Source organism: Rattus norvegicus, chromosome 7 (assembly GCF_036323735.1).
Source record: "Rattus norvegicus strain BN/NHsdMcwi chromosome 7, GRCr8, whole genome shotgun sequence".
Classification (NCBI taxonomy): Eukaryota; Metazoa; Chordata; class Mammalia; order Rodentia; family Muridae; genus Rattus; species Rattus norvegicus.
In genome coordinates, this window is record NC_086025.1 from 58,218,711 (window position 1) to 58,246,247 (window position 27,537).

General features: G+C 41.8%; 1 protein-coding gene across 4 annotated transcripts in view; it reads right to left on the bottom strand.

The window, feature by feature from the left end:
* Positions 1–27,537, bottom strand: part of Msrb3 (methionine sulfoxide reductase B3) — a 122,633-nt gene that overhangs the window by 29,884 nt on the left and 65,212 nt on the right. For all 4 annotated transcript variants that reach the window (XM_063264243.1, XM_063264244.1, XM_063264245.1 and 1 more), the window contains one exon: positions 19,154–19,182. In XM_063264243.1, coding sequence (XP_063120313.1) covers positions 19,154–19,182 — 29 coding nt within the window. The remainder of the gene's footprint in view (positions 1–19,153; positions 19,183–27,537) is intronic.

Below are 27,537 nucleotides of genomic sequence, written 5' to 3' on the forward strand. Positions count from 1 at the left end.
GATTAAAAGTATGCGCCACCACCACCCAGCTTAGGTGTGATAGTTTTAAGACATTTTATATAGGGTCTAAAGTATCTAAAATACAATGAAATAGACACAGCATTGTGGTAACGCTGACATGACATGTATGCATCCAGTGACATTAAGTGAACCATCACTGGTCCACCCCTTTGCCCTTCTCCAGGATATCTCCATTGCATCAGAGTGGAAACCAAGTGAAAACCAATTCTTACTAAATAATAACTCCCATTCCCCACAGCCCGAGTTCCTGCAAACTACCTTTCCATTTTCTATCTTTATTTTACCAATTTAGTGCATGCACGCACATCCATCCATCCGTGAACATCTGAGTTGTTTCTATCTTTGGATATTGTGGATAACGTTGCTACAAACACGAGAGTACACACAAGCCCTGTTCGGATCTAACATTGACTCTTTGAGTGATTTCTATAAGAGGGGTTGCTTGAGCGCGTGATTATGTGGCTGGCCCAAAGCTGCAATTCTCTGCTGCTGTCCACCATCAAGAAAATACCATAGTGTATATCTGTAACCCAGGAAAAAGGTCAAAATTCACATGTCAAAGCATGGGATCTATCTCTCAAAGGATGTGATCTGAAAATAGTCACAGGTCAAAGAATTGCTAAGCTGGGGGTCTCTTTATAGGATCCTAATACTTCACGGTCTCTCTAACATGAATTTCCTGCTAGGTTTTTTTTTCCTCACAGAGCTAAAATGACTTGGTAAGTCATTCTTGCACACCAGCCAGTTTGCTGCACACTTATCCATTGAGCAATCGCTTGGAGAGAAACACAATGAACATTTAGTGGTGATCAAACACATACCCAAAGCATCATTCAGAGCATGTTCACAGAACAAGAGGCTGGACCTGGAGCTTCCCATGTGTCTATGTTAACACATGCTGACTTTAAAAGACACTGATTTTCTTCTTTAGCTGCGTGTACATCTAGCTTTTCTGGTTCCCAGGTACATACATTGCCCCCCGCGCCCCGTCTCAGTAGCTGGGCTCACTCTCTTCGACTCCCCTGTTTTAAGTTAGTTTGCTAACCACCAGGCCAGCTGGGTCTTAGTGTAGTTGGAGACAGTCTGGACAAGTGATGCACGGCTTCTAGCCCGAGTTGAAACCCTGCATGTATAAAGCTTTTTGACTTCCCCGCCCAATCTCTTGTTATCCATTCATCTCTCCTTACCAGTGTCCTGGAAACTGGCCTTTCACTCAACTGTCTAACATTTCAGCTTACATATGGATATAGTGAATGCAATGCCAGTGGGCACCACCTTCCAAGGACTATATTTTCTGTATCATTTAGCTAGCAGGTATTTACTGCATTACTTCTACCGCTCTAACAACAGTGCAAACATCAACGGAGACACCGACTTGGTTACATACAGGGATAGCCAGTGATATTTATCAGTTGCTAATCTGATAAATATTTGCAGTTCTGCCTCCTTTTCTTCTGCACCAAGTGAGTTTTGGAAGCCTGACGACAGGAGAGCAAGCTTGAGAGCTGAATCGGGGATCGAATCAAGAGTGGAATTGAGAATCGAACCTCTCAAGTCAGCCAGCCAGCCCAGGCCAGCACTGGACAAACCAGCTGGCGACCTGTCTTAGCACACGTGAAGGCCCTCTGCTGTGAGCTTAACTGTTTGAGAGAAGTTCTGAAGAAAATGACCAAGGCTAGGGCAACGAGAGGAATTAATTTTTCAGGCTTGTTGAAGAACAGGAGTCGATCTGTGACTCGGCTCCCCAGGTATTACCCACCCGGCCTCAAGAATAGAGTCATTTACGAAGTAACTGCTTCAAGGAGTCTACTTGAAACTACAAAGACATTGAATTCCTGTCAGACGTGGGAATTTCTTTAGGGAATAAAAGAATTTTATGACTCATAAGACAAAATTCTCCTGAATACTCACAAAAGTAATCTAATGAGGTACTGTCACCAGGAGAGAAGTTTGATGAATGGATGTGTTGTGCAGGAAAGCTTTAGGCAAAACAGGAAATTGAAAAGACTGGGTCGTGAATTCATTCGCAATTTTTCCTTGCAGGATAAAACTAACTTCAGAAGCACACTTTCCCATGTGGCATGGCATTCCACAGAATGCCACATTTGACTTCTGGGTCCTTAATTAAAAATTCATATTCCTCAAAAGCGTGCACAGGTGGTGGCCAACATCCCAAGTCCAGGACTTGGTTCTAAGTCATTTTGAATATTCTTATTCTCCCAGTTAGATATAATTGGGGTGGTGGTGAGTGTAAGTTCTCAAGGTAAAAACTTAGAACCTATGCTGATTAAACAGGAAAGAGGTTGGAACTTTCCTAGGAAAATCCAAAACAAAGCTGAGAGATCGCAGTGTAGCCTTACTTTTAGACAAGGCGTAAGCACACACCACCAAGAAGGACACTTTGACCTTAAACTATTCCCTGTTAATTCTAATCACAGTTTTGTCTGTTCTATATTAAATTTTTCTTTTACTAACAGGTTGTAAAAATAGAGCAAGCAGTGAAAGCCCTCTGTTTAATCTTTCCCAGGGACAAACACGGTGTAATGTCTAATATGTAAGTACGAATCGGATGGCAAATTACTTTTATTTAATTTAGTCTATGCTTAGCTTCACCTCTGAAATATCAGTCTGCGTCCTTCTATCTGGCTTGGTTCTATAGTCCACTTAGCAGAGTAAATGTTTACACTGAAAGGACAAGAAAATGTGTGATATATTTTAACTGTCAAAAGTGTTGTGAACAGCAGCAGCTGGAAGACTGCCTAGTCCACGTCTCTGTTACCCTAAAGCCTTTAGTTTCCACAAACCAGCAGTTACATCCTTTAATGTCTATATTAAAAGAAAGGCAGAAGGAAAGAAAATGAATTTATTGCTATTTCTGGAAAACACGGTCTAGCTTCTCTCATGTGTGGTCTCTATCTACACCCAGTACAAACTTCGAGTTAGTGTGGGGGTGTGAACTGGTCGTCAGCAATGAAGCTTTTCTTTCTGTTTTGTTGTTGGGTTTTTGTAGACACAAAAGCCTGGGAGGGGCGCCCTCCATGTGAACTCTGCTTTCTCCCCCTGCTCCTCTCTGCCTACCTTGTACATCATCCTAAACTCGCCCTCCGGTGGCTGTGCCGAAGGCTATCCTCAGCAGACTGAAGTCTGAAAATAAGTCGCTTCTTGTACCACCTTCAGACACACTGAAGCTGAAGAGATGGCTTTATCACACTCCTGCCGCAGTGACGGCAGGTCCTACAGGAATATTCTGGGGTGGCTATTAGATGTTAAGGACAATACGCGCATAATTAGACTTCATGTTTAACACGTTCAACTCAAGAACTGTGGGGCTCGGTCCTGCATCCCATCACCCAGCTTCTGCCTGCCTCTCTGAGCACCACATAAACCCACGCTCCCATTACTTGTTAACCACAGCGGCGAATCTTTCTGCTTCTCCGATGGATCGAGAGTTTGCTTTCTCTCCTGTCCAGACTCTGCATGCAGTTCGGTTCTCACACTTCAGAACTTAGTCGCGCTCACTCGGTGAAGGCGTCCCTGAAATTCCAGTCCAGATTTGCGTTTCCTCCCACGCACGCTGTGCGAGCCTTCGGTTCTTTCCACTTCCTCTGCAGTTTTTATCAGACATCGCCGAGTCTCTTCAATGGTTTCATGACAGACATTAGAGTGTAAACTGCTCTGCCTGTTTACCACAGGATCCCTTGGTCCTATGGAAGTAAATATTTACTGTGTAGATAACCCTAGAGCTCTAGTAGAACCTGAGGCCAAGATAAAACGAAGCTCTATAGTCTCACCCCCCCCACCCCCACCCCTCGAAGAAAGGAAAGGAAACAAAATCTAATGTAGACATTTTGCCTCTTTCCACCGACATTCCTGGATGGCAGCTCTCACCAAGCATCCTCACCAACTACTCTCTTATAACTAGATGTCAGAAATAGACAAAAGTTCAAAACCCCATGAATATGTAAACATTAAGCAACATGCCCCTAAAAAACCAAACATTTAAAAATGTTTTAAAATCTAAGATAAATGATAACGGAAATGCCAAAGCTCCCGGGGTGTGGCAAACGTGGTGCTAAGCGGGAAGTTTCTAGAGATGAATATCTACATCTAGAGAGAAAGATGGCCGTGCACACCTGTCATCCCCACACCTGGGGTCCCGTTTCTCTTCTAAGAAGCCAAAAAGGCAAAGCCATCTGAATATGATACACACAAAGAAGGCTGACAGATCTGTGAGGTACCTTTTACCGGTGTTTGTGACTTTGCTGTTTTTTAATATCTGTACCTGTGATACGCTCATGCCCCTTATAAGCAGGCTAAAGACCTACCTACACAAAAAGCAGGATGGGCAACCAAATCGTAAGGGAAGGCGGCAAATATCTTCAAGGGCTCTTTCCCCATTAAAAAAAAAAAAAAAAGGAGAATGTTTGAACTAATAGAAAACTTTATATTTGTATGCATTGAGTCTCCTGCTGGGTGAAAAACTATAAAGAAAAAACTAGCGATATTATTTTATAAGACTCTCACATGAACTCAAATGACAAAAGGAGGTTAAAGGGTGAAAATAGCAAAGCTACAGCAGGTAGATACCACACAAGGGAAGCAGGGGGGACACAAAGCCCGTTGACCAAGATAAACAAACACATAAAAAACCAAACAAATAAAATCAATTCTAAAAGGGGGATATGTTAATAAAGGGTAATCATTCAGAAGCTCATAACTTCTGATGTACTTTTACATATAACAGAACTGTAAATTATAGAAAATGAAAATTACTAGAAACATACACGCACGTACACACACACACACACACACACACACACACACACACACTACTAATCCTCACTTACTCTAACGGCTGTTAATGCATGGATTTCTAAACAGTGAAAGCAGAAAGCAATAATAAAGGAGACAAAGACTATGAGAATTCCATCAGGAGCCATATTGGCAGGAAACAGCAGTCAGTGAGTGCCTCCTGCCTACTATGTACAAGGTCATGGGTTTGATTCCTAGCTCTGGGAAGAAAAGAATCTTACCCAATCTTCCTATCCGTTTAACCAGCTACAACTACTTTGAGAACACCAGGTCAACCAGGGGGAATCGGAAATAGAAGAAGACTATACATTGAGGAGAGGTCTGGGAAACATGGTTATCAGAGAGACCAGACCGCCAGTCAAGCTTAAAACCCTTTAGCTTTTTGCCCGAGATTCAGGAGCAACATTCTGGACTTTCGAAAATGAGTCTGCCTTGGGATCTCAGTTCTTGACAGGTTCTTGACAACAAGGACTGAAAAACACGGCCCCAGGAGACGTGGCGTGCCAAGGAGGGCTCTTAGGAATCATACAGAAGACCAGTTGTCTGAGCAGAGACAAGTTGAGGAGAGACTTGCCACAAGTGTGATCTGCTGCTGAACTATAATCCATGGAATTAGAGGCTAATTAATTCCATCCCTTCTTCCTTCTTCCATTTATTCTTGAGTCCAAGGAAATGTTCACTGAACTTCTAGTAAGAGCCAGTCCTTGTGCTGGATGCCGAGAAAGCGGCGAATGAAACAGACAGCAGTGAGTCCACTTGCATCTGAGTACTTCCAGGGGGTCAGCCCCCCTGTACATCGGAGTCACTTGGGGACCTTTTAGAGCATTGCATATCTAATATCCAGCACCAGACACTTGGAGACAATGGGTCATCGATGAAACCAAGGACCTATGTTTTTCTCTTTGAAAGTTCATTAGGTTGTTCTGACGTGTGGGTAGGGCTGAGAAAACCTGTTCAAAGGATGTGGCCTGTAGCAGGCCGAGCAAGGGCTGGGTAACGGTGTAAATAAACCCAGGCGCAGGCAACAGGCTTACCACCACCCGAGACACTGGGGACACCCCACTCCTCCTCAGGTCTTCAATTATCCTCTCCTCCCCTCCACATGTAGACCCCTGGGATGCTCTCCCATTTTCTTTTAGCACTTAGCTCAAATTATCTTTCTAATCCAACCTGTCACGATCTTTCATACACAACTTACACGGTACTGTTGATAACTCTCCCAGAACCTTGGCTGCCTTGGTCTCCACAACTCCACAACATTCACTTCCAATCCCCAGCTGCTGAACAGATGGTGTGAATCCAATACCAATCCTTTCAAACACTGCTCCAGACTCCCAGCAAGCTTGGGGCTGAGTGAAGGACCCTCTCCCTCCCACAAATGGGAAGTCCATGCTTGACATCCCAGCCTGACAGTCTCAATAAACTGTCTACTGAGACTGTTACATACTATAACATACTAGAGTACATTATAGGTTCCGCCCCCAGGAAAACTGGCCTTGAAGAATGCCACTTTTGCACAACAAAATATATCCTGAGCTCAAAGCAGGTAACTTAGGAACGAACTTTTGAAAAACAACAACGACAAAACAACCCACTCTTATCTTTGACAGTGTCTGTATCTCACATCCTGGCCAGTCCTTCCAGGAGTAGCTGCACCACTTACAAAAGGCAGAGTCGGAAGACAGACACAGTAAGTTCTAGGCTACATTTAAAAAGTCACAAATTAAAGGCCTTCAGCTTGGAAGCATGTTCGTGGTAGCTTTATTTAACCAACATTGGTTTCTGAAGAATACACACTGTCATCGATCAGCTGCTCCCTTTCTGGGGAAAGAGCCAGTTCCTCCTTCCCTTCAACTACCCTTCGCTTCAGCTGTTGGTTTTAATATTCTGCAAAGCTACCATGAGAAAAGCCATGCGACACTGAGGGAGTCCACCATCTTTTGACTTGTGAAGGTCACGATCCGGTTTCCAGCTGGTCTCTTTCTTCTTTAAGGCTTCCGAGTGTCAGTCTTGGTGACTTCCTCCTCCTGCTCCCACGACATTCACATAAGGCAATGTTCCTGCCTTTGTTCACTTGATGGGAAGCCCGTAGTGCAAACCATATTTCTTTCCTTTACATTACAAACTTGTATTTCTTGAGACAGTAGCCTGTGGAATGACTAGAGCATTCTGAAAGTCATTGGGTGGAGATCTTCTGCCAGGAGCAGAGGTGGTGGACACAGGGATCCAGAAAGGTTAGGTATAATGATTGTCTTTTCCCTGTTTATAAATGTGTAGGATGCTTTTGCACAGTACACTAGAATATAGAATATTACAAGAAGCTCTAAGAAAGCTCTAAGATCACCTGGATGTGATCTTACGTCACTGCAGTAACTACCATTAATATTTGCTGTACTTTTTTTTTAATTCTAGAGAAAATATGGTGCCCTGCCCTTAATATAGATATTTGGAATATTTAGAGTCTCTTTCCTCTCTTCCCCCTCTCTCTCCACTCATTTCCTTTTTCTTTCCTTTCCTTTTCTTTCTTCCTATGACCTTGAGTATTTTCTGAATACTCTTCCACATTTGCCTTTGACTATTTTCCCTATAAAGTTTCTGAAATTAGAATTTGATAAGCAATCATCAAGTTCCTTTTTGGAAAAATTAAAAAGGCATCAAGGGGCTGGGGATTTAGCTCAGTGGTAGAGCGCTTACCTAGGAAGCGCAAGGCCCTGGGTTCGGTCCCCAGCTCCGAAAAAAAAGAACCCAAAAAAAAAAAAAAAAAAAAGGCATCAAAATTCTGATGCATTACTAACTTAGTCTAACTATACTCTTGAAGCCCTAATTTATATTTCTATGATTCCCAATTTGGTTAAACTTTGGAAATGTTTATTGGTCTCTGAAAAATCATTAAATTCTCTTGTATCTTTTTTTTAGGCTGTTCCCATGAGTAAGGTAAAGCTCACAATACTATACTTAAAACTTTGTGTTCAGTGGACAAAGGAATTTGTCAGAAGTAAATGAGACTGAAAGAGTTATGTTTGGGGTTCCCCCCCACACACATTCGAAACATAGGAAGGAAGGAAGGAAGGAAGGAAGGAAGGAAGGAAGGAAGAAAAACTAACTTCCCTCTTCCCTCAACTGGATTGAATAGCCACTACACATTGCACATCAGAAAACAACGCTAAAGGGAAGCTTTCCGATACCTGTCAGCAATCACCAGGCTTTCAGAGAAATGCTCTGCTGGGAGGTGTAAGAGACACCAAGAATGAGACAACGTAAGGTCGGCAGAGCACACCCGACAGAAAACCACATCCACGCTTTAAAGGGATCTAATATCAGTTTGCAACAGAGTTTGGCTTGATTTGCAACATAGTTTGGCTTTGGTCTTACCCTGTCTCTTCCTTCCAGCAAACAACCTCCTATCGCTCGCCTCTCAAAGCCAGGCTGATGTTGCCTGCGTAAGATGAATGGTTATCTTTAGACAAAGCAGACTTCCTTCCATTTGCCTACTTTATGTAGTATTTACACATAACCTTAGTGAAGGAGAAAAATGAGGGATTAGGAAAGGCTTCCTCTAGGTAAATATGACAGAGAATGAATACACATCGTTATCTGGGGATTAAAAAGGCAGAGCTGACAGAGTCAATGGGCAAATGTCCAACGTTCAGAGCTACACTTGTGCCACCTATTTAACTACAAGTGACACTTTCTGAGATGCTCTGTTTTCCAAATGATGAGGATATGCCTAGCTATAAAGATAACATTTTAAAATTACACACTAATTGAAAAGCAATAATCTTAGGTCCTTTATGCTAAGCCTAGTAAATTTTAACACTTTAATGAATATATTATAGATAATCACAAAAGCTAGATTTGAGTTGAAATTCATTCTTAATTTATGTCTTTTGACTAGAAACCAAGCCCATTTTGATAAGGTTAAACAACTTCAAGTGGATTATGATTGATGCATTTTTCTCATAATAATTTTACTAGCTGTAAATTTCAGGGCAGAAACAAGATAGTGGTCATTAAAAAGAGAATGTGAAAATATTTTAATCTTCTTCAGTCATTAATCACGTCAACTTTACTAGATCACCCCACTAAGCTATCTGAAACAGATTAAGACATTTTCTAAACCATAGCTTTTCTGGTTTGGATCATTCTATACAAAGCCATCCCACGACTCACTGGCAAATTCAGATAAAAGATAAATATAGAACGCTTCCGTGTTTTGTTCCACAGACACATGACTCAAATTGTGCTATGTCACACGTCATCTAAATCAGAAAAACATAATTAAGAAGAATAATTCCTGAAGAGGAAAATCATAAATCTAGCAGTAAGAAAAGTAAAGTGGAAAAGTGGCTACCAATCGATTTCATGCATGATTCTACTAAATGCTACTAAAGCAAGTCACAAAGTATAACACATTTAAACAGATCCCTATAAAAATGGCTGGTGCTGGTGTGCACCCCTAATCCCAGCATGAAGGGCTAAAGCAGGTAGATCTCTGTGAATTCAACACAGCCTGGTCTACAGAGTGAGTTCCAGGATAGTCAGGCCTACACAGAAAAACCCTGAAACCCTCAAAAAATATACAGATTCCTATAAAAAGAAATCTGAATGGCTACATTTGAATGAAATATTGATGTAACTTTCACATACAGATTTTTCTATTAGTAAACAACACTAGAAAAAAATAATGCTAAGGAAATGTTATTATAGAAGTAAACTGAAATCTAAAATGTGAGGGGAAAAGCTCTAAACTCCATTTTTTTAATTGCCTGCAGAGCCTCAGGTATATTCTCACTGTTATAGCATAAAAGTCAAATCTTTGTATAGATGCTCTGAGCTAGGAAACTCCGCCACTAAGCATCTCTACTGTCACTAAACTCTGCCACTAAGTACCTCTACTGTCACTAAACTCCACCACTAAGCACCTCTACTGCTAGTAAGCTCCACCACTAAGCACCTCTACTGTCACTAAACTCTGACACTAAACACCTCTACTGTTACTGAGTTTCTGGTTATTGACACTTTTTATCTCCCACCAATCATCCTTCCATTCATAACATGATTTGGATATGAAGTAATTTATAGATACACTGTTTCTTTAAAAAATACTACTTTTGTTAATAATGGTGAATATTCAACATTACTTTGAAAATGGCGTAACAGGCTTTATAAAACTTGACACCATTTCACCTGTCTTCCATCCACTCAACAAACATTACACAGGCCATATTGTGTGAAGATATAATGTGAGTTAATTGTTTACTATATAGTAATTAAATGTTTTCAAATCAATAATAAGATGTCATATGTATGTGTGTATATGAAAATTTACAAGATTAGTGATCATCAAGCAAAAATATTGCTCAAAATTCATTCATATTTAGTTCCTACCATCAGAGATTGGGAAATGAATTAAAAAATAAAATATTTTTATAAAAGACTTATTTGTGTCATTTTAAGTTATGTGTCAGGATATGTGTATATGAGTGTGGGTACCCACAGAAGCCAGAATTGGCTATCAGATCCCCTGGAGCTGGTGTTGCAGGCAGTTGCGAGCCTTGGGTGCTGGGAACTGGATTTGGGTTCTCTGTAAGAACAGTAAGCATGCGTAATCATTGAGCCATTTCTCACCCCAAAAGAACCTCCTCTAAAACGTTCTTTTCTGTAGTGTAATTGCATAATACAAGAGAAAAGAAGAAGCTATTTATACATAAAACAAGTTTTAAAAGTCTAGCTGAATTGAGAGTTTGGTGACGGAACATTTGCCTGGCATATGCAGGGCCCTCAGAACTCCAGCACAGGGAAGCAAACATCTGTCAGTACAACTATGCGCCCGCACTTGGGAGGCTGAGGCAAGAAGATGGCCAGCTCTAGACCTTCCTGAGCTGGGCTGAAATCCTGTCTAAAACAAAACAGTATTTTTAAAACACGTAAAAGAGTGTTTTTAAGGGTTGGGGATTTAGCTCAGTGGTAGAGCGCTTGCCTAGGAAGCGCAAGGCCCTGGGTTCGGTCCCCAGCTCCGAAAAAAAGAAGCAAAAAAAAAAAAAAAAAAAAAAAGAGTGTTTTTAATATGATAGACAAAAATAATATATGTCATTGATTTACATTTGTTCTTTAATGAGCAGAATCTTTTCATACTAGACAAGCTGACAGACTCTTAATCCTGGGACCAAGAGTCCTGTCCCATCAGAATTTCTAGGTACCGTTGGATGATCTCGCTTATTTCTGCCCAGGAATGAGCAAGATGTGTCAAGGAGAGAAATGTTCCAAGAACATCCTGTGGTGACATATAATGTTGGCATATAAAGTCAACATTACCAAATGATACTGTTATCTACAGGGTTACCCCCAAACTCTTTATGTTCTATACCCCAGAATCTGTAATAAGATCTCAACACCCCTGGACCTTTTCAACAAATTTCTCTAGTTCTGGTGGGTCAGTTTCCTTATTCATCCCCAAAGATACTTATCACTGTTATCTCTGAATCTGGCCCCAGATGGCTATTTAAAATGGTCTCTCTCCTTATTTATATCTACCCCGATTCTTGAAGACCTACCACACCCTAGGTAGTTCCCTTTCTAAAGATCCCCCTTGGATTACATTGTGAGAATCAACCATGTTGATGAACCTATAGACCTCATTAGTTCAATGAGATTACAAGGTCAATGAAAGTAAGAAATGCTGTATGTCCTCCTTTATGTCTTACATGTGTAAGCAGAAGTTGAAGTAAAAATATCTGCATACTAGTCCAGTGCTTTGGTAGTAGTATTCTGGGCTAGAGTATTGGAAACTAGCATGTTAGTAAGTATAACCGTGTCACTGGTAGCAGTAATTGGGCTTATACTATTCAGCCCTGTTCAGCCATAACTACTAGGACCTACGAATATCTGCGTGGTCTTAAGGAAGCTGCATAACTTTCTGGGGCCCACTCCCTTCACTGATGAGTATGGCCTAGCAGAACTTATAAAACTTTTTTGTGAGGCTCAAACTTGGTAAGATTTATGAAAATGGTTTGTAATGGTAAAGCGCTATGCAAATATTTTCATGATTATTTACCACAAACGGCACGGCTGGAGTTTGGTTTCCAAATCATGAGAAATAAGAAAAGAACTGACTCCATTTCAAAAAAAGTATGACCGCTCTAACTCAGGACACGTTTTGATAAGGTTTTATAAGGTTGAGCACAGCATGCTCTAATACAGTGGGTAAGTTACAGACTCTGAGCCATCTCCGTTCCTGTACGTGCTCTGCACCTCACCAGAGAAAAGAAAGGGCAATTGCTAGCAGTGAGAGCATTTTCACAAGCATTAACATGCCCAAGGAAAGAACAAAACTGAAGGTTTTTAAAAAGACTATATAAAACTGTCCAGGACTCGGCTATACCATCAAGGGAAGAAATTCATAGCTTTAAAGGATTTAACTCCAAAAAAGGGGGAGGAAAAGGATAAAATGTGTGATCTAGTGGCAAACATGAAAGCCAAAAAAAAAAAAAAAAAAAAAAAGCAGTTTACATGTTTACATGAGGGCTAGCCTTGGCACTCAGTCCATTCTCTGCTGCCTCCTGCTTACTTCCAGTTGGTTTGTGGAAGACAGCCGACTGTGTGCTTGCTTCTATACAACCTGTAAGGTTGTTAGAGAGGAGACCTGACTTCTCATGCCAGCCTTGAAGAGGGCAAGTCAAGAGACAAATGCAAACAGCAGCATTTATAAGGATGCACCCCTGTTATGTTCTCAGTGACCTCTCCCGGCAGCCTACGGTGGTGCCATAGCACTCCTTCCTGAGATGCTGGCACCAATGTAAAGGCTGAGTGGGAATCCCTTATGGGTTGAGCAATGTAAAGAGAAGTGTATTTGTGTAAACTTAAAACACATTGGCTGGTGCTTGAACAGCAAGAGCTTCTTTTTTTTTTTTTTGAATTTAGAGAATACTTTATTAGTTTTTGTAATCAAACCCACGTAGATAAGACCTTACATATTTAATACAGTGTGTTACCCCTGTACAAATGGAAAAAACTTAAGTTCAACATTTCTAGACCAATACGGCTGTTAATTTCTGTACAGTGCCAACTCAATACAGTAAACGGGGATACTTTTTTCCAAAGTTGACAGCACAGCTAAAGTTTCAAAAAATTCAAATTATATATCTGTATATATATATTTATATTTATATAAAAAGACCAATAATAGCAGTGTGTTATGCATCAACAGCAGCAACAGCTTTTCCAGGTTCTGCAGTCATCTGAACAAAACTGTAGAGACATCCAGCACACTCCATTAAAAAAAAAAAAAAAGTAAAAAAAACAAAACCCGAGAAAACAGCACAGTTCTGTTACTCTTGTGGTACCTGGCACCATTTTTTTTTTTAATTAGCTTCTCAATCATCATCTGGAAAGAAAACATTCTGAGCAACATCATTAAAAACAGCTCTGATAAAGCACGGTCACTATTACGTATCATAAAGCAGGTACAAGCTATTTTACATCCACAGAGGTATGATACAGTACTGTCCTACATCTATAATACTAGAGGATACAATTTAAAAGGCATTATTTGAGACTTGATTCTACTTTTCCAGCAGAGGGCCCAAAGGATGGTGTGACACAGCTTTGTAAAGAAACATACTCTAGACAGGATTTCCTTTCACTAGTGGCACAGTTCTAAGGATTCATTCTCTCCATGAATGTCAGCTAAAACCGTTATTAAAAAAATGAAATATCCCTAAAACAAAACCGTATAACCACCGGATTCACATGAAGATGACCTAGTGGAGACAAGCTGGACCTCACCTTACCAACAAGCTATCAAATCTGTTATGTTTAAACAGTGAGACCTCCAAGGAAGGAGATGCCAAGTAGTGCTTCAAAGCTTCGGACCACAATCAAACACAGCATCCTTTTCAACAGAAGGAGAAGCTCATCTGAATACAGCAAGAGCTTCTTAAACTCACCGTCCGGATGTAAGGTGAGCCTTTGTTAGTCCTACTTTGCTAAACACAGAGAAATCAATGGAAATTCATATAATGAACCAAGTTCTGTAAGAAGCAATCGTGTCTAGTGGTGTTCCCAGCTACGAACTCAACATCTGGCATACAGCACGCCCAATAAATACACGTTGAATGAAAGAACTGTTCAATGGCCAGTGTCTTTCTTATTTCTATTGAATGGTGTCCAGGTATGGATGGCCACACTCTCATGGAGAGAATCGTACTTTCTCTCCTTTCTTCCCTTGTCGTCATTAAAATAAGAAATTTAAATCACAAAATGGTAAGGCTAAACTGTATTGTCAGTCTAGAGAAGCAAGGGTGGGAAATATTTTCCTCATGGGCGTTTCTTGAGAAGGGCAAGCTGCCTTGTTTGTGAGAAGTTTAAACCCCAGCCCTGCTCTGCTCTGACTGTCCATCTTGTTTGGCTTATTACCTCTCATCACACTCTACCCTGCACCTCCGTGCCTTTCGGCATCAACAGAGTCTGTCCTTTGATTTCCTCACCACAGCGTGGAGATCCCTTTCAACTAAAGAGCCTAACGGCGACACTAGATGCTTTTTATTCCTTGGATTTTTCCCTCTCCACCCTCTGGGATAATTCTATTCTGCCCTGCCTCTTTACATGGTGTTGTTTAGGACCTCCTAACCTTCTCCGCTCCGGCTTTATTTAAGAGCGCAAGTGCTCCCGCCTCTACTCTCCGCACCAGCCCTTGCTCATTAGGTCTCTTAATCCCCCATAATTTGCTTTCATGAAATCCTATACCTTTGAGATGCTGTGTTCTGTGAGCCCGTTTCCTTAGGAGAGCTACTCCAAGCATTGCAGAAGCAATGCGCTTTCTGTAGAAAACTTTGCGTGTTTGTGGGCCATGGAACTATACCTTTCAGCTTGGTTTTTTTCACTTTTCGCTCAAACATTGCCTGAGATGTTTCAAACTACAGCGTACAGCTACAGGCAGTCTTACACAGATAGTTATTAACTTGTAAGCATCGGAATCTTAGAAAAATCACAATATCCTATTGCATTATTGACTACTAAGTTCAAACTACGTCTTTGCGTTACACCTAGAATTTAGAAGAGAATAAGACCCACACTTTTTTTTTTTTTTTTTGCAGTTATTCCGCAAGGACGGGAACGGCACGCGTGTTCTTCAACTTCACTGAAGACCTGGGTCTTTTCAACTCCTCCTCAACCTAGTTTTCCCCCGTTCTATTCATTGGCACTTCTGCTAAGGAGCATATTCAGAACAGACAAAAGAGCACGTGTTTTCCATTCCATTTCTAGCTTTCTAGGAGCCTTTGTTAAGAAAAATTGTTTTGGTTTGTGGGCTGAAAGAGTTAATGAATTTTCCAAAGATGCCACGCTTTTCTCCAGCAAAGTTCACACTCCCAGCTCTGTGCACGTTAGCATGGGACCCCTGTCCGGATGACAGAGAGCAAAGCCAGAGTTCCTTATTTAACTGGTCTGCATCCACGCCCTGACCTCCAGGGCTCTGTTTATATAGTTTATCATGCAATAGACTCCACAGCTCTCCGCCTTCAAAAGCACGTTTCTCCTGAGATTTGATATACGGCTTTCATGTTTGATCGCCGCATCAAACCCGACGCTCTGCTTCCTCCAGCATCAACTGGCTTCCTGCTTGGGTGGTGGGCTGAAGAGCACGGCCTCTTGCTAATGCTGAACATGAAAGGAAGTCTGTTCTGCTCCCTTAATAAAGTCACCAACTCCACGAGCTCTTAGGCAAGAAGAGACATGCACTAGGACCTCACGCTAACACAGAAGGCCAGCTCATCTGTTCTCGTCTGACAAAGCCAAACCTCAGGTTGCATGAATCAATGGAACACATATGTAAATGTGGAATTCACGGCAGAACTCAGTACATAGAAATCACAGAGAAACAGGAGCTCGGGGCCCATCCACAGTCATCATGTGGGTGGGGCGTTTCCGTGATTCTCAGGTCAGAGTGGACGCAGTGCCTCCGTGCTGGCTGCAGGATTTCCTAAGTGGATGACTTTTCAAGTGTGAACACAGAAGTATCACAATCCTCCAACTCATAGTCTGTGTGTGCCCTAAACTTTTACGACAGGTAAAAACCCTGAAAACTTAATTGGCCCCGATTCGGTAGGTCAGAACAATCCGTAATTGTCAGGTTTTAAGTAAACCACATAAAATGTAAAATATTATGAGAAAAAGGCAAGACTTTGACACAGCGTTAATAAGAGTAAATTTTAATTGATAGTGATGTGGCGCTCACTGATAACTACTCTCCCTACATTTAAAGTATGATTGAAATTTTCTGCATAAAAGTCTTAATTTCAGGGGCTGGAGAAACAGCCCAGTGGTTAAGGGTACACACTGCTCTTGTGAAGGACCCAAGTTTGGTTCCTCCCACCTATGTAGCAGCTCTCAACTCCCTGTAACTCAAGTTCTAGGAGATCCAACACCCTCTTCTGACCTCCGTGGGCACTGCACACATATGCTCTACACAAACTCATGCAGGCAGCCGTGCACATAACACATTCTCATTCTTTAATTTTAAAAACTTGAGGAGATCTAAGAAGATGGCTCCATCAGTAGAGTGCTTGTCTTGCAAACGTGAAGACTTGATTTTGATCCCCAGAACCCACATGTTAAAAAAAAGAAAAAGGCGGGACATCATGCTGTAATCATACCACAGGAGTCCAGGGGCAAAGAGAGTAGGTCCCTTGAACTGCTGGTCATCAATCTAGCCTACTTAGCCAGCTCTCTGCCAGAGAAATAGAGTCAGACATGATGGTACACACCTTTAGTCCAGCAAAGGTTATCCCCTGGCCACCATACTCACATATATGTCTACACCACACACACACACACACACACACACACACACACACACACTTAAAATATAGCAGAAGATTGTCTGTTGGCTTCTGTTTATTAAAAAAAACGTAATAATCAAGTCTTTATGTTATTTTCTTGGTTGATAATTTAGGGTGTACTCAACAACTGATTTTCTTTTTAAACTATGTGATGGTAGTGAAAGCCTTCCTTCTACCTCAGCCTGAAACTCATCTGTACAAACTACAAATGTTGTTCATAAACTGGTTACTTCCCTTAACAAACCCATGCACACACACACACACACACACACACACACACACACACACACATATATGCAAGCACACAAACACACATAGAAAAATGTCACAATCCTGGGCTTTGCTAGGCATCGATCATCATTTTAATATGGTGCCAGTCTTCAGACAAAGACCTGGCTTTGCCAATCCGTGTGCGGCACCAAACAGAGCTGTACTTCATGAGCAGTAAAGAAACTGAACCTAGTAGAGTCAGACATTTAATTGTCCCAGTGTCACCTCGTTCATAGCCAAAATCTGCCTGTTAGAAAACACCAAAGAACAAACGCTGTTTCCTTCCTCTGAGTCCTCATCAATGATAAGCTTAGAGCTCAGAGCTTGGAAGGGGAAAAAGTGACTTATTTCTTAATTTTAAAACATCTAAATTTTCTCCATAGTTCGATGCAAAGATCAAAGTACAGATAAACTTTTAATTCTTATTTCCCATAAGACTCTAGACATCTCTAACTGTAGTTTTCAAAGATAAGTGGATGTTGTCTAACAGACATTCGAAAAACCGAAATTGAAGAAATGAGGTGTGGGCAAAAATCTTAGGCCAAAGGAGTGAAAAGCGAGCCTATAGAGACGTTGTAACTATTTCTCCAATAGGGGTTGGGGATTTGGCTCAGTGGTAGAGCGCTTGCCTAGCAAGCACAAGGTCCTGAGTTCGGTCCCCAGCTCCGAAAAAACAAAACAGAACAAAACTATTTCCCCAATAAACACTAGCCTTCTGTACACGACGTTAGCAGCACACTTTAATTTGGATTAAAAATCGCAAGGTAAATTATTTGACTTTGACAGTAGCAGCCTCACATTTCGGTTTTGTGCTTTATTCACAGCTTACTTTCAAACTGACCTACTGGGTGGGCTTATTTTTTTAAAGCCACATTCCAGGTTGCGGACCTCAAAACCAACTTCTCATCTGATTTTTAAAGAACAGAATTATATAATCAATAAACAACAGTTGTTACCTTATTATTTGGTGATGGGCAGGTTTTCTAAAGCATGTAGTCTTGCTGTAATTTTAATCTCCATCAGTTTACTTATTACTGTGCTTAGAGATTTCAACTATTAAAGGTGTATTCTGGTGCGATTTCATGGGGCCAGTGGTCAATCAGTAGCTTCAATGTCATTTCATCTTTAGATGTCTATTGCTAACACTTTGTGTCTGACTTCTGTTTATCTTGCTGCAACAGTGGCACACTCGTGACTTAGGAGTCCCAGAACATTCTGACTAGAAAGGGTCAGCCCAGCGTTTAAATTAGGTGAACTTATTAGGTCAAATCTATAGACTTCGCTGGCTAAGACTAGTCCCTCTAAACTAGAGAAACTCGTACAACTGTAGTGCACAAGGGCGATCAGGCTCATGAGAAAGAAAGCAAGGGAGCTCAGTGATGCCACTCTGGAGAGGAAGTTACAGCCCCTCTGCAAGCTAAGGCATTTTAGGCAAAGATACAGTAAAACACATGACTCTAAGTGTGACTCTTAAATCCAACAAGGCATGTACTTTCCACCTGCAAATTATTATCCATTAGGATTGAAAACTAATGTCGATGTATCAAAATCCATCAAAGGGCCACAGCTCCTTGGCTCCCAACATGAGACAAAATCGTAAACGGCACTGGGAACTCTGCTGTGCCCAGATCTCAGCAGGAGGTGAGGGACACAGGACCACATCCATTCTCAATGACAAGAGAGCATCCAACATGACTGAGGTTACTGCCATGTATCTGTCTGTCTCCGTAGATACAAAGCAACAGCTTGAGGTGATTTTAATTTTCTATCATTCCCCCGATAAAACATTGAAACATCTATGCCATAGATGAATTTCCAACTCTACAGTAGGAAACCCTTTGTTCTTTGCTGGATTAAAATGTGTCTCCCCACCCCAAATCACTTGCAAACGCTCTTCAAGCATTCAAATATTTAAGGTGCTTTGTCTATCTACAAAGTAGTGTTCCGTTGTGGGCAGTGACGGTGTGCAGCAGACACACCTGCTTTAAAGGGGACTCAGATGGCAATTAGCACTTGTTTCCAAAGTATTAAAGGTCCCAAAATGAACATCTCCAATTATGGTCTGAAGCATCCTGAGGTGGGGCTCATATTTCAAGAAGAGAGTGCTCAGTCTGTTTTAAATCAAAATGGTTCTGGATGTCCTAAATTACTTTCCAAAGCATCATGTAAAATATATGTATGTACTCAGAATAACATTATTAGTGTAAACATACCTGAACCAGAGTCAAATTTCGTTTCTGACCTGTAAAACAATAAAAAAGAAAAATTAATATAAAAATTACAAAAAAAATCTGGGGTGGGAGGTACAGTAATTATAGATTTATATATATCGGTCAAAAAAGGACATCATTTCCTTAAATGTAAACATATATTTTCTTTTCAACCATTTCAATTGAATGCACATAGTAATTCGAGTCACACCGTAAGAAAAAAAAAATAATTTCTCGAAATTTGCTTTCCATAGAAGGGATTTTTGCTTTCTAAAATCTCCAACCTTTCTTTACAGATAAACTTACTTCAATTGTATTGTAGAGCAATAAACAAATCCAGTCCATCGTTATTATCAAAGATTTTCAGTTACTTAGCACCAAGCAATTTCCCGGCAGGTTCTTAGCACACAGTGCGTGAACTTAGTCACCCCATAGGCTTAATAAGGAGGAAGAGAGACGAGAGTCCTTGTGGGAACACTGCGTCTCAGATACAGGGTAATGCTGGCTGTAAACGCAGAAGTCTTTGAAGCCCTTGGTCTGGCTGTGGGAAACTGCTGTTGGGTAATTACTCTCAAGATGCTGCTGAGTGCTTTCAAGCAGAATTAACCCTGTGACTGGGCCTATCCACACAGGCCGCTATGAGACAGCATTGTCTGTATCGAGCTCTCGACCCAATTAGTGGGCATGCTCAGTCGGATTTATATCGCACATTCACGGGCCACCGTATGTACGTTCACAGCTGCCACAGCAAGATACAAGAACGGAGCAGCAGGAGTCCTGTTAGGGACGTCCTGCTGGCAGAGAGGACTTTCCCCTCTGTGGAAGTGCAGTTAACTAACTGGGGAAAGGAGATCTCTTTGAAACTATGCCAGAGGACTGAAGCGCACTGGACGTGGTGGCTCTCCTCACCTAAATTAGCTTGGAGAGAACTCATCAAAGTACAAATGAGAAAAGTTAAGGGTTTTCTTTGGTCACAAAAATCTGTCTTCTCAAGCATCCTCAAAGCTCACCTTATCTCTGAACAATATCAACATTTTTTTCATTTACATACTATATGAAACTATCTACATAGTAATATCTGCATACATAGAAGTATGTAGGTATTGACCACTGGTTTCGTTTTGCAGGGGTTTTCTCTGTGTGATGCTTGGAATTGAACCTAGGGGCTCACACAGGCTAGGTAGGCACTCGGCCCTTCAGCTCTGCCTCTGGTCCAGCCAATCAGTTTGCAGCACCTACTTCTGTAACACAGACCCCACATCCTCCCCAAATCAGTCCTCATGTCTGTCCTTCTCGCCTACGCCCTTCTCACTTCCAGTGCAAATTCGTTTCACTCTACGAGATCTGTGATTCTGTAACGCCTCGCTTCAGGACTAACTACACCATCCTGATGACAACTCAGGGCCTCTTATGGGTTACCCGATTGGCTTTCCTACCTACATCCTCCCTAGACCTCCACCATGCCTCAGTAACTTTTGCAGCCACAGCATCTAACCACGCCTGCCGCGTGTGCTCAGACGCCTGCCAAGGGAAGCCACAGGGACAGAGGTCTTAATAAAATATATGTTTTGAGATATGAGAAACGAAGTCAAGAGAATCTTACATGGTCCTGAGACACCTGGCCAGGGTGTAATGTACCCACAAAATAAACACAAGATCGCAAACAAATTGGTGCCCCCCCCTCCGCCCCGGGGCATCAATTAAAAAGTAGAAAACATTTCCAGAATCCTCAGACATAGTATTTAACATTTTTTAAAAAAGAATACATTGCTCGTCATGAAAACACGATCGTAAAATTAATGCAGTCCAATGCGCAGTTAGGGGAACCTGGTCCTATGACCTAAGTGCGTTGAAATTTCTGTGGTATCAGACACACTCGCATAAGCAAAGACACCAAGTCCACTGTGTCATGGTGCGTCACAGTGTCTGTCGTGACAACCTCCGTTCGTGAATGCTCTTTGAGGAAGTGAGTAAAACCCAGGGGGGAATGGGTAGTAACGCAGACGAGTGTGGTAGAAGGTCACGGGCATCCCATCCATTCCGAAGGTACCCCTGGCAAGCTTAGTTCTCCTGGTTGCTCTAGGAGCTGCCGGGATAGGAGAAGGCACAAGGGAGGCCACGGAATGGATAAGTTCGGAATATCCCCTATATGGTATACTCATGCATTGGAGGGCAGAATTATTCAATCGGCTCCTTTGGTAATCACCAAGAGGAATCATTTGGTGCTGGCTATAACTGCTATTCCGACATACCTTGATCCCTTTTTATTTTTTCAAAGTTTTAAGGAGGCACAGAGCTGCACAGGTGAGATAATGTGTCTGCACTGTTTAGCACCTCTCTTGTGGCTCGTTGTGACCATGTGACCTAATTATCTTGCACCAGGCCCCACCTCTTAAAGATCCAGCACCTGAACACCATTGCACTGGGGACCAATGTCCCAGCTCGTGAACTTTGGAAAGTCACGCTGTATCCACGGCCAAATCTCGGACAGGCTCACACTAAAACTCACTGATGCCTCGATGTGGAAACAAAGAGCTTATGCGTTTCTAACCAGAATTGGTCGACACTAGGAAACCCAACGATCATTCACATTATCAAAATAATTTAAGACTGCGACATACACATTTTTTTTCTTTTTTTTTTTTTTTTAGAGCTGGGGACCGAACCCAGGGCCTTGCGCTTGCTAGGCAAGCGCTCTACCGCTGAGCTAAATCCCCAACCCTGACATACACATTCTCTTAACAGTGAAGTGGACGGCTCTCGGGAGAGGGCAGATTTAGTCACTGGTTAGAGTTGCGCACCCCTGGAGAAAGTGAAAGGAACTTCCATTTTCTATTTCCGCCAAACATTCTACATATGTCAAAGTAAAAAGACTTGAGGCTGAGGATGTAGCTTGACTGATAGCGTCCCTGCCTGGCGTGCAGTAAGGCCTGGATTGATTCCTAACAGTTTTTTGAGACGGTTGTGGTGGCACAGAACCTGGGAGGTTGAAGCAAGAGGGTCAGGAAATGAGAGCCTTCCTCAGCCACATAGTAAGTTCTAGGCCACCCTGAGCTGCTCGGAACTCTGACAGTGCAGAGTAACGGGAGTGGGGAAGGAAGAGGCAGGGAAGGGGAAGGAAATTATCAGGAGTTATAATATTCCAGGGCAAAAATTATAACAGTTGAGGGCCACACTGACTAGTCTCAGAATTTCTTTCTACCCCCAGGCAAAGGCCTTTCTCTCCAACAGAACAGTAAATAAGAGTAGTGGACATTCACATGTTTTCTCCGGGAACATAATAAGTACAGTGTGCCTCCTCTCCTTGGAATGCTCCCAACCTCCCTGCCACCTACTCTCAGGAATGTCCTGCACGTATCAACTTCGTAGTCTTCTGAAGAAAACTGACCAGGCTTGGCTAAATCACTGCTCCAGACCACTGGGCTCCTTCCTGTGCGGGATGCTCATCAGAGCTGTAATTCTGTAACTATACTTGTTTCTGTGAGGTTTTCTTCTATTGTCTCTTGGTGGTTTTATTAGATGCGTATTAATTACACGTTAATTGCGTGTAACTAGTATGCTTCCCTGGGACGTTCTCACATGTGCATACCGTTATGTGCTGAGACCTAGAGTTCAACAGTGGTGGCACCCACTATTTGTTGCCTACCTGACAACTAGTCTCTCGGTCCCTCAGGAGCAGAACTGCAGTTTCTGGAAAGTGCCAAGACATGCCCACTTGAGCAATGACTTTTGTACGTGCATTGAAAACCGGTTCAAGGCTAAGCCCTTGGCCTGGCTGAGTCTTATGAGGTAAAACCTGTTGATGACTGTTCTGGGAAAGGTTGGCAGAGGGAAGACCTTTCTCAGACTATGCTTCACTCCATTCAAAGTCTCCATATGAAGATGCTGGCTCAGGGCTGCCACAGTATCTTGTGACCCCAAGGAACAGAGACATGCATAACCTTTCAAGGGCTGCTTTGTTACCCATAGAATGGGGGGGGGGTGGTAAGAAGCTGACTTTTAAGAGCTTTAATGTAGGTTGAAAAGACCCCAAAAGAGCCTGGGGTCAGGTCTTGGTATTTATTAAAAACCAAGTAAAACTTTCTAAGTAATACTGCTACATAGATTTAACTTCTGACAAGGAGCTCAATCAGTGATGTTTCAGCTAAATAAAAACAGCATTGTATTATTTAAAAAAAAAACTATTGATCTGGCTAAGATCTTACATGTGTGAGGTGTGAAATGGCACAGGAGAAACAAACAAACAAAAGAACAGCAATGAAAATAACTGGAAAAAAATGGAGCTTTAAGCAGATAGAAAGAATGACTCCCTGTTGTCTGGTTTTCTCATTTCCAACCAGAACTTGACAGAGGCATCCCCAAGGAGGAAATGGTTACTTCAGCTCACTCTTTGGGAGATAAGTCCATAAAGGAGGCTGGGGCCACGTTTCTCGTATCAGTGGGAGCTTTTGATAGGACTTTTCACATCTTAGCAGATCAGGAAGATAATCAGAACTGAAAACCGGTGTTAGCCTATCCCCAGCAGCCTACAGGAGTCACCTAGGTCCTACCTCTCAAAGCCCCACAAGGTCCTCAAACAACACTGTCAACTGAAGACCAAGAGCTCAAACATGGGAGCCCACGAAGGACATTTTATATTTAAATTAGAACATTCTGCTCCAATCCCTGGAGGCCATCTCATAATGTAAAATGTATCCAGTACAACTTTTCTACCTTTAACAGTCCAAACACTCTTTAGGGCCCCAAAGTCTGTTGTCTGTTCTGAAACTACAGGCCAAGAGCTGAGAGTCCCTGTAAAATGATAATATTAAAGTTACATATTTCTAACACCCAGTGGCACATTCCCACCCCTAAAGGGAAGACTTGGGTACGGTGAGGAACACTGGGCCATACAGAGAGTGAGACTCAGAAGGACAAAAACTAAACTCTGTAGTTCCAGGCTCAGCACCCAGGGCTTTTGGTGATGTCATTTGGGTGCTAGTAGGTTAGGGTAGTCTTGGCTCTTCAGCCCTGCCATTTGCCACACACAGGGCCTGTCTGGTGAGCCTGTGGCTTTCCTTGGCAAATTCTGTATGTTCTTGGCATCTCCAGCATCCTGGTATCTCCAATGCAACTTTACAGCATCACCAAGCCAGCTCACGTGCCCCACAGAGAGAATTCAACCTTGCTTCACACTGTGTGGATGCAGAGGTTTCTGTAACCCTTATGACAAGGTCCCAGGAGCCTGACAATACTGTATTCTAAATGCCTGCAAAGCCAGTGCCCTGTAGGTGACACCAGTTCCTGCTGCCAGCTCAATGTAATGGCGCTCTTGACCCCACTGCTGCAGCAATCTCTGAGTGTCTATGTGGCTGAACCTGGGGAAACACTCCGAGCTGGCTCTGTAGAAGCCGAGCACCCTGGTTCTCTCTTTCCAAATAAAACATCTCCCTAAGGCTGTCCTGAAGAGCATTCTCCTTATTGGTGGTTGTTCTGGGAGTGAAAGGAAGAGATGGAATGTTTCTCCACCATCCTTCTAAGACCCAGGCTAGCACTGCACCACTGGTTCCAAAGGCCTGCATCCGTGGTCCCGGAAGACATAAGGTTCTCCAGCTCATATCAAGCCTCCGAAAAGCAGACAGAGCTGAGAAAACGCCTGCTTTTAAATTCTCTAAACTTAAGCTCTAAACTTAAGCTCTGAGCTCTTGTAACTGAACTGGCATTCCTCTAACATGAAGACAACCTCTCCCATTAACCACTGCAAAGCTGCTCACCTTTCTACATATTCCAACTTGTTTATATTACTCACTTTCGAAGTAACATTTTGCCCAATCGGAAAATAAAGAAGATTCCCCTCGAACTGTATGAAATTTCACCTGGAAAATATTTTTTCCATATCACTGTAATAAAGTTATCTTTCTGGGAAATACTGAAATAAACAATAAGCAAGTAGAAATCTGTTGGAAAAGACCTAGTCCCTGGGGATATATATATATATATATATATATATATATATATATATATATATGTATATATATACATATACAGCCACTGAAAACCAAATAATATACTTATATGTATATATAATTTTTATATATCAAGTTATATATAGAGAAGATACATATCCTTGTGAACATATTAAAACTACGGTTTAATTGTATAGCTAAAGTCCCTGAGACTAGGAGTCACACAATATCGCGTCCAAGTGCAGAGATCTGAACTGTTGAGCAAACCAGCTAGCATGACTTATCACTAGAAAGGCAAGTCTCATGAAGTCAATAAAATTATACTCCATCAAAGTCCCAAGCAAAACACATATGAAAGATACCATTCCAGAAGACTTCCCGCCAATCCGGAAACTGGACAGAGAAGTTCATGGGGAGGTCGAAACACACATTAAGTCATCATTGAGAGCATTTATGGAGTACTTACTATGTACAAAGCACTCTGTTTGAAAGAGGAGGTCTTCTATAAAGTTGCCATAATTCAACCCATAAAAGCCCTTTATAGTTTAAGATCAATAGCTTGAACCTCCTTGAAGAGCAAACGGGTAGCTGGTACTGAAGGAGACAGGTGTAATTGGTCAGTCAGCGGCATGTGATGTCTCAACTTGAAGAAGTCTTTGCAATCTACACAAATTCCACATTCTGGGTGGTCTTTCGGAACATTCTCAAAGAAGGCACACCAGAGGTAGCCGAGTTAATTTATGGTTATGTGGAGTACGAATTATGGGACTGCCATTAACACTATACACTTAACTACATGCGTGGAACTGAAACCTGCAAATTCCTAGCGGTGTAATACCAATTTTCCTGACAGCAGAAAACCTTGCAACTAGATCCCACTGAAAACCAAATCCATCTATGAATTTTGAAAAGTGTATTTTATTTCTGGTTAAGCAAGTTAAGATACTAGCAGCATAAGGAACGAACGAGCCTCTTTCCAGCTCCTTCATGATCATGAAATACAAGGCTGATGAAGCAGACAGCGACCTGACTTGACGTTGTGGTCTATTCCTTCTCTGGTGTATGAAGCAGCCGACACAATGGTAACATAGTAAGAGCTGCCAGGTACCAAGTGCTACTTTAGGGCAACATTTTCTATACAGCGAGGAAACTAGACAATAGAGAAAAAACTAAAGCAACTTGAAGCTCAGCTTGGGGGTGGACAACTATTCACCTAAGAAGATGCTACTCCCAGAAGAAAAAACCAATCTTCATTCCTAAAGCATATCCTGTGGTCTTCCGGCCTCGGTGTATCTCTCTGTAAGGCGTTCCCTTGAACCTGCCTTCCCCACCACTGTGAGGGATGGGTCTTGCCTTCCTATCTTAACCCTCTTGACCTAGTCATGGCTGCTGCGTCTTCTGAGCTAATCCTTCACAATATCTCCACTTAATGTTTATGGCTTGAAACTTGGATCATTCCCCAACCTTTTTGCCACCCGACTTCTAAAGCCCCTTCTTCTGAAGTGTTTTTCTAATACTGACAAACCAAGTAACTGGTGCCTATCCTTCTGCGTCTCCACAGTGTTTCTGAACTTTCTTTTGTACCCGCACCTCTAGCACTAACCTTTGTTGTAAACCTACACATCCTTGTCTACTCTGGTATCTCATGGTTCACAATACCAAAAAATGCCAGCCTCAAAATATGGTTTTCAAATATCAGACTGATTCAGTGGCCACAAGATGTCTGAAAACAATAGTCACTGTATTCTACTCTGAACACTATTAGTTCAGTAAGCAATTTATCCCTAAATACAAAGCACATTTTTTTCTTTTGCACAGAACACAATATTTCATCAGCCTAGAACTGTGCAAAAATATTGCACAAATATCCAAGAGAACACATTTTTGCAGGAACACTGATATGAATGAATGTATATGTATTTGTATATATATATACATGTGTGTATATATGTGTATATACATGTATGTATATGTATGTATATATGTGTATATATACATGTATGTATGTTTATATATATACATATACATACACATTTTTGGTTATAACTTCAAGTTTATCAGACTTTCAAAACTGCATTCATTATCTTCCCTCTCATTCAAGGTGTTAAGCATCAAATTAATCATTAATAAGATCTTTTGCTCCAATTTCACAAGCAGCTGATAGCCAGTCTCCTCTCTCCATGAGTGCTTTGGCAGCATGTGTTAAATTGTTATTGATGCCATTCGAATCAGATCTCCTCAGAACTCATTCACACCGATGGACGAGCACACTCAGAAAACAGAGAGTTAACTTTTCAGAGCACAGAGCAGGCTCCGGGGTCTACAACCACTTCAGTAAGTAAGAGCTCTGCCAGGGTAAGATACAGAATCTGTAGCTCTCTAGTCATCTAGATTTGCAAGTTGCTGTATGAAGCTCGGCATAGGGGCCATGACTACCCTCCT